Source organism: Siphateles boraxobius, unplaced genomic scaffold (assembly GCF_051911475.1).
Source record: "Siphateles boraxobius isolate OS27281-9 unplaced genomic scaffold, OSU_SipBor_1 25, whole genome shotgun sequence".
In the NCBI taxonomy this organism is placed as follows: domain Eukaryota; kingdom Metazoa; phylum Chordata; class Actinopteri; order Cypriniformes; family Leuciscidae; genus Siphateles; species Siphateles boraxobius.
The window spans coordinates 34,960,001-34,971,250 of record NW_027508866.1 but is presented as its reverse complement, the minus strand read 5'-3'; the positions used below and the strand labels follow the sequence as shown (position 1 = coordinate 34,971,250).

Genomic DNA, 11,250 nt, shown 5'->3' with positions numbered 1-11,250 from the left:
GACTGCTTTCGATTTCTTGCACATTTAAGCCATAAAATGTTTTGACTGTGTATTATCACATTGATTTCAATAGGATAATCTTGCACCATATTGATATAAAAGTTTAAAAAAAGGAAGAAAATATATTGAGGAATAAAAATCTTAATATGGAAATCAATGTCTACCGTCAACTTCCTGGTTACTAACATTCTTCAAAGTATCTTTTCGGTTCAACTGAAAGAAATGCATGCAGGTTTGGAACAACATGACGGTAAGTAGATGGCAAAATTGTAATTTTTGGGTGAATTGTCCCTTTAACACTCGCCAAGCACCAAATTCGAGAAAAAATCTGTCAATTTTCATGAATTCTAACAATGCAAAATTGTGAGAACATGAACAAACGTGAGTGACGCTCGGGACAGCTGATAGGCCAGCGTTGCAGCATCATGAAAGTTTAAGTCTTGCCAATTTAGTATTCAAGCTGAAAGACATGACGAGAAACTCAATTTGTTACTCCTAGAAGTCTGCGTTTCAGACAGCACCAAAATTGAGCTCTCTTTCATGTCTTAATGCGCTTGGAAAAACATATTCAAACAAAATTGTCAAAATGCCCATCTTGGCAAGTATCCTTGTAAACGTACTCAGTTAAGCCTTAAGTGAACGTAAACAGTTGAGAAATAAAACGCATGTGTTACAGTATATTGGATCGGTCCATTAGCTCTTAAAGTGACGGCAGCCTAATAAACCAGCTGCTGTCTGCAATTTTAATGTTAATCAAAGAACAATCACTCATTGCTCTTCTTGACTGAATAATTTTTGTAACTTTAATGATTAATCTGTTTCATAGCTGGTAAAAAATATTTATGGCCTTTAAATTAAAGTCACTTGCCAATGCAGGTGTGGCAAAAAGTTAGTTTTAGGCCTTGGCATTAAATGACATTACGTCAGTGTTTCCCAGACTGGGGTTCGTGAGTTTAATGAAAAGCTATTCAGTAAAACACTTACTAAAAAATGTATTGTAATATTTTGTTTACCTGCATGTCTTCAGTGACTTCTCTTATAAAATATAGCTCACTCTGAAATAAAAATGTTATAGCAACAAGCCATTTCCTCACTAAAGTAGTTTATTTAGCGTTGCGAAGACATTTCTCCATTGACTCCCATTCAAAAAATGGCCTTTTGATTTAAACGGATATTTCACCACACAAGCTTTTATTATAAGTGATATAAATAAGGAATACCTGTAGCCTATACAAGTTATTTTCTTGTGCGCTGTGATGGAAAGCGAAGACTGACACAAGCAAGTGCTTTTATTTGAAGTTTTAACAGTTTGACAATCACAAATATTTAGTTTGAGGCTTGTTAGATTTTTCCTGTCAAAAGGTATTAATACACCAATCCCACGCATCTCTAACCTATGAGAAGAAGGGTGTGGGAACCAATCCAATAGCTCAATACAAAGAGTGATTGTTTAACTTTCTAAAAATAAGTGAGTGGATGTGTTGGATAGTAAAACATGACGAAGGCCGCGTGCATCTGTGAACCAAATATGCAAACATCAAGCGTCTGAGACGGTTCCCACGAAGTGGACGAGCCCTTGCACTACAAAGACATTGTGGTTTTGGGATGCAATACCACACCTGTGACCTGCGATGATGATAATACTGCGCGCAATGTGTTTCTGTTGGGGTGAATCTCTTGAAAAATGTCATATTTCAGATTGAATCAAAAGAAAAAATTAAGAAATTATATTTATAACAATGCAGCCTGAGTATTATTTTCATGATAATTAAACATCACCTCCTAAATTCTCACTGTAAAAAACAATTCAGTTTAATTACTTTAATCCAAAAAATATTGTATATTACTTAAGTGTTTATACACCACTAAAATATTGGTACAAATTTTTCTTTTGTTTGGATTAACGCAATAAAAGACACTAACAGAAATGAGTTTTGAGAGGAGATGCTTTACAGAAAAATGTAATTTCTTTTTTTCTCTCTCTCTCTCCAAGTGAAACATGACCAGAACAGAGATTTTCATGAGATTCATCTGTCAGAGCTGCAGAAAGCAATATTCAGTCATTTCTACAAACATATAGTAAAACCACACAATGAATAAACTTCCAGAGTTATCAGCACGCTTTCATGAATCTGACATCATCCAGCTACGAGGACACTAAAATAATACGAAAATAAAAGAACAGAACTTTGTTTTTTTCGCATAAAAAACAGCTCGAGCTCCATTTCTAAGCAGCACTGGTGTCCTTGCGTGAGATATTAATGAACAAACTGCAATATATTAGAGCTTCTAATGAGGATTATTCAAACTCCATCTCCAAAGCATCCTGTGCAACATTTTCCTCCATCCGTTAAGCACTGAATACACTAAACCCAATGTCTTTGGCTACTTTCCCCTCTTGGATCGTCCTTTCCGGCCGAGTTTGCCGGAGCCGTGTGCCGAGGGCCCGGGCTGTGGGGGGGCAGGGGCCGCAGCGATGTTGATCTGACCCTCTTGTATCTCTTGCCGGGTGTCTGCAGGCATGCGATCGATCTGCTGCTGTGTCTCCAGGTAGAACATGACGTCCCGCAGCTGTTCCTGAAGCTCAGCGATCTGGCCTTCCTTATTGGCTGCGGTCTCGTGACTCCGCCTCTCCTCCTCCTGCAGCTGCGACTGGAGCTGCGTCTGATTGGCTCGCAGGCATCGGTTCATCTCCTGCTCCTCACGCAGCTCTTGACTGATCTTCACCACTTTGTTATTCAGCTGGGAACATCTGCAAAGAAAAACGCACAAAAAGACTGTCAATTGTGTATTATACTATAAAAATGTCATTTTAAATATTAAAATGATGAATGGGCATTGTAGGCAACTCGTTTTCACAAATTTAACATGGTAATTTCCTCCAAAAACAAGATTTACAACAATTAAAGGTACAATATGTAGGATTTTTGCAGTAAAATATCCAAAAACCACTAGGCCAATGTTATATATTTTGTTTTGTTGATTACTTACAATATCCCAAATGTTTCCGACTATTTGTAAATCGTGAGAAAATTGCGATTTTAACCAAGGAAACGGGACGTGTGAGCAGGGGTGAGGAGTCGCCAGTCAATGGCGTCATATCCGTGTTAGCCTCGGTTTCCGCCAGGTTTGCGCTCGCACTGCGTTGGTAACCATGGCGACAGACGTGGACAACCGGGTTATTGCCGTTATGCCTAGCAGGACGCTCACGCTGTTGTTGTTTTGTTCAAACATTATGGACCATGGCAAGCAGACGTTGAGACAAAAAGAGGACTAAAACGAAGATCAACATCTTTCGTGATGCCGAGAGCCCCACGTCTGCGACTAACTTCAACTTGACAGAGACGCGAGTGTTGCATGTACTTTATTAGACAGGTGAGCAAATGTACATAAAACTATCAATGTCATTTAGTTCAACATGATGAAATGTTAGAATATGATCTGTATGTTATTCTAATGTTGATCTAGCTTAACGTACTTAGTCTCATACAGCCAACACACAACCTAACTAACAACACTCAACACACTCAAATGCCGTTTAGTGTGCCGTTCAAGTGAAACAGCGCTGCGTTACCTCAAGTTTGATTCGTCTAATAGACTGACCTGTGTGAGTATTAATTCAGCACTTGCGTGTAGTTCGGTAGAATGAAATGTCCTTATTCTTTTATATCCGCGGGACTCACGTTGTGTGTGGCGCTGGTATACGTCTAGCAATCGCGCCCTGCTTCACACCACAGTCATGTTAAAAACATCAATGTATTCACTCATCCATAAAAGATCCATCAGCTTGACGACAAGAACCATAATTCAGCTTAATGTGGAATATACGTCATCAATATACGCCTTTGTTATTTTAAGAGGTTAGCGACCCCTGGTGGTGAAAATTCCTGCATATTGTACCTTTAATACTTTCATTAATAAAAAAAATCATAACATTTTAAAATAAATAAAATCTTCCAATGTTTGAAGGAAATCTTTCATATTCATATTTCTATGTATTATTATTATTAGTGCTGTCAAATCGATTAATCACAATTAATTGCATCTAACAAATGTATAAATATATATATTTACAAACTTTTACGTTAGATGCAATTAATCGTGATTAATCCGTTTGAAAGCACTAATTATTATTGTAGAAGAAACATTAACTTGACAATATTTACTGTGCAAGTTTTATTGTAGTATCATAGAGATACTATTATAGTTTTTATTAATATAAAAAGTTTTTTGTATTTTTTCCAGTAATTGTATTTTTGTGATTTTTTATTTATTTATTTATGTTGTTTATTTATACATTTTTATAGTTTTTTTTATTAAGTTTTAGTTATTTTAGTACATCAACTTAAACTAAATACAAATTAGAAACGTTGCCTTGCAACCTAGCTGAATGAAATTAATAAATTCAGTTTGTTTTTTTATTTCAAGTAATGAACGGTTTTAGTTTTAGTTAACTATAATAACCCTGTTACCATCGTAAATGTTTGTCTGGCCTATAATAAAGAGACCTAAATGTTAGCATGATAATGATGTGAAATTCAGCCAAAGGATCAAGTAAATTGTACTTCTTCTCGATGGATTGTTTTTCTTTGATGAGTTCGTTCAGTTTCCGCTCCAAACTGTCACACTTGTCGATCGTCTCCTTGAATTTGGCCTTCATGTTGTTGATCTAAAAGACACACACACACACACATAGAGGAGCTGCTTCACTGGAGTTCATTTGAGTTAGAGCAGATTATTATGGATCTGTTGTTGTAAACTGTCCAGTTCTCACCTCCTCCGCTGTGTCTTTCTCCAGATGAACTATTTTATTCTCCCAGTAAATGCGCTGAGAATCCAGCTGGCTGGTTAATAAATATGAATACTATCGAAAAAAGACATTAAAAAACATTATAAGAGAAGGTGACAGAAGAGTATCCAACACAATCCAACTTTCCACACATACACAGAAAACACACTCTTGATTCCTGAATGTGTGGTTTACGGAGGCTCTCCATACACGTAATGGTTCTGATTCTGTACAAACTGAATATTCTCTCAGGTTACACTAACCCTATGTCTTTTAAGCCATTTGGTTTACAAGGACACAGGAAGTGTCCTCATAATGTTTATGTTGTAATGCCCATGCCATTACACACATTATAAACCATATAAACAAGAACACACACACACCTCGAGCTGCAGCGCATCGATCTTCTCATCCTGACACGTGTCTCCTTCACACTCGTACTGCACCATCTTCCCGTCTGTTTTACTGGCAACAAGCCGGTGAACATAGTTATCTGATCGATATAAAGACAGAATATTCAGAAATTATTTTGTTGATGATTACATGTAAAATGTTTCAAATATCAAATTTAAAATGACAAAATTAAAAGAGGATTCAAGTGAATATAAAATAACATTCAATGCATTTCACTTACACATAATTTGACATTTTGAATTATTACGCCCTTTTTCAAAGTCTTGATGTTGTTTTTGTGCTCTACTATAACAGGTTTTATTTTCCCATATTCTCCATTGTTGCGGCTCCTCTCTTCCCAGTCTGTCAGTAACGCTCTGTTTACTTCCTGTCTCTATGTAGCCCCTCCTTCTGAAAAGCACACTGTGCTCTGATTGGTCGGCTGGATCAGGGTGTTGTGATTGGTCAAGCGCTTTGAGTGTGTTTGGGAATTGTCCCGCCCCTTCCCATAACCGCCAGTTTAACACACTACTAACTAACTCAACCAGGCCCCGCCCCTTTATTCTGCGTATGAATTATTTAAATGAGGAATATTGTGACGTGTTTGTTCCCGGGAGAAACTCAAGACTACAATGGAGGCGTTTCAGGGAGTTCAGAAACACTGACACTGATATAGAGAAGAACTTTGCAGAGCTTTTTCATGTTCATACAGCAACATTACAGACTTAAGAAAGATAAACATGTAAAAAGCATACTAGGATCCCTTTAATATGATTTTTTTTTAGCAATACATTGTAGGGGGGATTTGATTTTATCCAGTTATAAAAGTAAAAAAAATATTTTAAATTGAAAAAGTTTCTAATTCTAAGACTGTGTGTCCACCAAAGCGTTTTTTTCATGTTTCTAGCATATTTTTTCCAAATGTTTTCAATAGGAACGCCACATTTTTAAAAAGGCAGGAGCGTAACGAGGCGTTGAGTGTCTATTTCACGCTGAATCGCTGATTGCTTAGCGCTTATTACCAGCCGTCGGGAGCTGAAGAATGGTCAACTTTTTTGGTAAATAAGCAGCACTGATCACTGTCACTTTTTACCCAGCCGTCCAATCACAGTGGAGAAGGGGCGGGACAAACCGCTTCTACAACATCAACAGACATCAACAACAAGCATATAACGGAACAAAATAATTTACAACAAGAGCCAGAGCAAATACTTTACATTGTATTGACATTTTATATAGAAACAACAGAAACAAACTACCTGTGAAATGAGATACTAATAACATTACGGATATTCCGTATCATAGCAAGCAAAGCTAGGCTTTTCATATGGCTAAAAACGTTTTGGTAGACACACGGACTAATGGCTAATCTGATTGGACGAGTGTTTAAGGATGTAAAATAACTGTTATTTTCAAACATGTGACCGCACATCAATTAAATAATGTATTATTGATTTATTGCTAGCCACTTTTGAATCTCTGGGATCTTTATTCCTGATCTGGGACGTCACACACCTCCAGCGTAGTCCCAGACCCTGTGATTGGTCAGCTGCATGGCGTAAGTGTGCTGCGTTTCCTCGAAGTGCTTGTAGGCATGACGACTAATGTAGCGTCCGCAGCCGATGTGACCGCAGATGAGACAGATCCACAGGTTCTGTGAGAGATTAGCAAATATACATCTCAAATATAATACAAGCAGGGTTATTATCGTTAACTAAAAAAAATTATAAACATTTCTGTTAATTGAAATCAAGCTGAAATAAAGTACAATATAAATATTAGAAATTGTGAAATGTTGCCTTGGCAATAAACTGAAATCATTTTACGTTAAAGCACTATAATTATTACCAGGAAATAAATTAAAACTAAAACTGAAAAAAGCAATATTTAAAAAATAATAATAATTTAAAAATAATAAAATGACAAAACGAACTGACTAATCATTTTTAATATATGATGTTATATAAAATGTTCATTAACATGAAACTATGTTACATAACAAAAAATATACAAGTAAAGAATACTTTAAAAAAAATACAATAAAAGTGAAATAAAAACTAAAATAACACATCTGTATGCGCAAGATAGACTGCAATTAACAATTATTTTGATAATCAATTAATGACTGATTAATTTAATTTAAAAATCCAAATTTTATTTTCGGTATTTTATGATAAATAAAAAAAATTGGTAACACTTTACAATCAGGTTTTGTAAGCCCGACTCGATCGGCCCAAAGAAGGTTTTCCGGTCAGCGGGTGAAGGTTACAGTATTTCCGCGTGGCAAAGTAATTTAAATTAAATGAAATACATTTTCTCATATGCATTTACTCGTTATTTCCATCCGACTCCATAAATGAAAAAGGTTTTAATGATATCTGTGCATCATTAAGTGTGAGCGAGTGTTTGACTATTCTTTTTAACTCTTTACTGAAAATAATTTCACGGTCAATTCGAATAAAATCAAATGTTTACAATTTATTATGTCAGGTAAATGTATCATGCCAATTCCATAACCAGTTCAAAGATAATAGATACAAACATCAAATGCTCTGAAATAAAGAGAGAAGATGCAAGACCTTGACATCATAAAGTACATGATGCGAAGTGTTTTGCTAACACTTCACTTCACGGGCTAGTCTGTGTTACAGAATCACCCAGCCTCTCGTTGCATTTCATTATATAGACAGACCGAGGCCAATGTAAACATGAGTTCACAGTGGGAATTCACATTAATCACCGCCCCAGGCTTACTGGGGGTAGAAGCTGATTTACATGGAACCGTTTGCTAACAATGGGAATTTGATTTGAATACACCTTCTGAGAGCATGAGACCATTTCCCTGGAGGACACACCCTCCTATGTGTGTGAATTATCTAAACTCTTAAATACCTTATTACTTTCTGGTTTACTTCTTTGAGAATGAGATCTTTGTGCCAGTCGCACTGAGACATTTCAAATGACATCAAACATGTGTAATACGGTATGATAATTATTCACATTAACCCATAAAGATTTTTGGGTGAATTTCAGGTGATCTCAGCATGATAGCACAAGAGAGGAATTCAAATTTCCTTTGTTCTCTCAGAGAGTTGCGCTATCTTCCAGTTCTTCCAGTTTCTCCAGTCTTACAGTTTCATTAGTTAACTACATAGGTTAACATGAACGAACAATGAATAATACTTTAAATCATTTATTAAAATTAATTTTAATCTACATTTATTTCCACATTTTTAAGATTAAAAGTTTAATCGATTAACATTAGTTAATGCAGTGTGATGCATCGCTCACTGTTAGTTCATGATAGTTAATGCATTAACTAATGTTAATTAGTTATTCCATCCATACAGTGTGCATATATGTATCTATGTTGGTATTATGCAAAAAAAAGGATAAATTAAAAACCTCACATTCTAAAACTTGCCCACCATAATAAAGTAAAACATAAGCACTGAATAAACTTATGGCCCATTACAACAGTCCCTTTATATTTCCTGCTGTCATAAAAATACAACAACATGTGTTAAATGTAGCATTCTAAACATGCATATCAAAATGCATATTTAACACAGCAAAATTGTGAGTATGATACTTTACGCTTATTGTAAAGTATTCCCATGTTCAGGATAAGTTTAAATGCGTTCTGGCCACAGAAACGTTTTCCGTACATGCATGATTATTAATCTGATTTTCTAGATTAGTTGTTGCAGGTTTGTTACCTCTTGCACTCCACACTCAAAACACTTGTTTTCCTCCACGGGTTCAGGAGTCTGACAGTATCTGCACACCGGACACCTGAGGAAGAAGCAAACTCCATCAGTGCTCGGAAATCAGCTTTTCCTTTCTTCAGAAACATCTCGGAAATATTGACGAATAATATTTAACAGGGCTGAACCGACACACATTTCAGGATGCAATTTTGATTCACATGGCAGCCATTCGATTTTGATCTTGATTCAATTCGATATTCATTTGGACAGTATGGAGAGTATAGTAACACGTACATTTTTCTCAAGGACAAAAATCTTTTTTTAAACAAATGTTATAAACTATACAGGAAACCCGTCATTTGGTTCGTTGCTTTAATAATATAATATATTATAGGTAGTTATATATCATAATAATAGTGATTTGTATACAAACATTTAAATTGCACATAAGGCAGTTTTTATAATAATAGTAACTTTTTAATGATATAATTGTTTCTTCACTAATTCATTTCTTTTATATATAGATCTATGTATTTATTTAAAAATATAGTAGTGGTCAAAAGTGATGTTTGATTAAACCATCAAAATAGGAGAAAAATGTTTTATACTTTAAAAATATTTTACATATGGGGAAAGAACAAAACACTAAACTTGGTTAAGGTATTTACAGTATCTGTCAAAATTATTTGGCAAAAAAAGCAAACTACAGCTACAGGCTTTATTTGACTAAAAAGATGCATTGAAAGACAAAAGCATACATTTACAACGACATAATCAGTTATTAATATTTTGTTGGTTCTCTCTTGTTATTGCGCGTTCATAATTTCTTTGTATTTGTCTTTCAATATTTAAGTCGGCACAATTTCATTGCGTTATCTCAAATAAAACAATCGACTTCAAGCACAACTACACAATATGCTTACACAATCTTTAACAGATTTTTAATAATATTTGAATAAAATGTGATGTCGTCAATTTTCCTAGGCTTGACATCACTTTGGCCCACTACGGTAGATGAATATTGAAGGACAGGTTAAGTAAAAATATAATGAATGTGTAATAAAAAGTAAAGCTTGTTGTGTTTTATTGAATGGGAGGCGCTACAAAGTTTTGTTCATTCATCAACTAAAAAAAAGCATAGAATGAAATATTCTTGGGATTTAAGAATCGATATCAGTTTATCAAAATGAGAAACGGTAAATCGATACTGTCAACCCAGCACTAATATTTAATAAATATGTGTAACAGTATGTGTTCGGGAGTCTGTTCACATCACAAACTCATTGTAAAAGCATTAGTTATAGTGATACACCACTAATAATATCTTGACCTACATTTCATGTCCAATCAAATCCTGAAGAATAAAATAAAGTCTAATCCTACATAATTTCCCTCTGAATATGATTTCTCTCAGAAATACACTGGTTAAATTCGTCGTACGTGTCAATTCATGTGTGTAAGCACTTAAACCTGAAACCAAACCAGTGGTTTGCACTCCCATTGTGCACATGAAAGGTGACATTGTGACTTTCATCTCACAGGTCAGAGGTCAACTATGACAATTACACACAAACACAACAACAAGAATAGAGAACAGCCCAGCAGACTTTTATCAAATGTTAATGAAGAACCAGGACGAAAAGGTTAAAAGTGACGCAGCGAAACACTGTAAACACCGTGTCATAGGAGAAGAATGTGACACGAGGAGAAGGGTGTGGATGACATGCGTCAAGCGCCAACTAAATACACAGAAAAATACTCTCACATGTCTCAAAAGTTACTATAAAGTCTACTTAATTTAATACAATTCATAATAATGATAATTATTTTTATTTCATAACTTGGTAATTAAATTTAAAATAAAAGTCAAATGTCTCAAATTTACTATAAAATTACTTAATTTAATCAAATCTTTTTTATATCAATTATAAACTTTTTGTTAAAAATTTTACATTAAAAAAACTAAATTTGATTTAAGTCAAATGTCTCATAAAGTTACAATAAAGTCTTTATTTTTTTATTTTTTTCGAACAAAATAAATACATAAAATATAAAAATACAATAAGTGTGTTGCAACATACTAAAGGAAGAAACAATATCTATAAAGTCTTAAAAACCATAATTGCAATATGTCTAAAAAGGAGCGGGATGAAGCAGAAGATACTGAATTTTCTTAATTGAATGTAATAAAATAATAATTTATAATCATAAATTTTATTTTATAACTTGGTGTTAACAATTAAATGTAAAGTAAAATTAGAATTTTATATTAAAACATTACATTTTATTTAAGTCAAAGTCTCAAAGTTACTATAAAGTTAACTTAATTTAATTAAATAAAATAATTTATAACAATAA

General features: G+C 34.4%; 1 protein-coding gene across 1 annotated transcript in view; it reads right to left on the bottom strand.

Moving 5' to 3' along the window:
• Nucleotides 1–1,271: 1,271 nt before the first annotated feature.
• Nucleotides 1,272–11,250, bottom strand: part of brap (BRCA1 associated protein) — a 16,612-nt gene continuing 6,633 nt past the window's right edge. Inside the window, exons 7-12 of the mRNA XM_077243731.1 lie at nt 8,902–8,977; nt 6,698–6,836; nt 5,173–5,282; nt 4,775–4,864; nt 4,566–4,669; nt 1,272–2,752 (exon numbers count right to left, since the gene is read on the bottom strand). Coding sequence (XP_077099846.1) covers nt 2,386–2,752; nt 4,566–4,669; nt 4,775–4,864; nt 5,173–5,282; nt 6,698–6,836; nt 8,902–8,977 — 886 coding nt within the window. The 3' untranslated portion in view covers nt 1,272–2,385. The remainder of the gene's footprint in view (nt 2,753–4,565; nt 4,670–4,774; nt 4,865–5,172; nt 5,283–6,697; nt 6,837–8,901; nt 8,978–11,250) is intronic.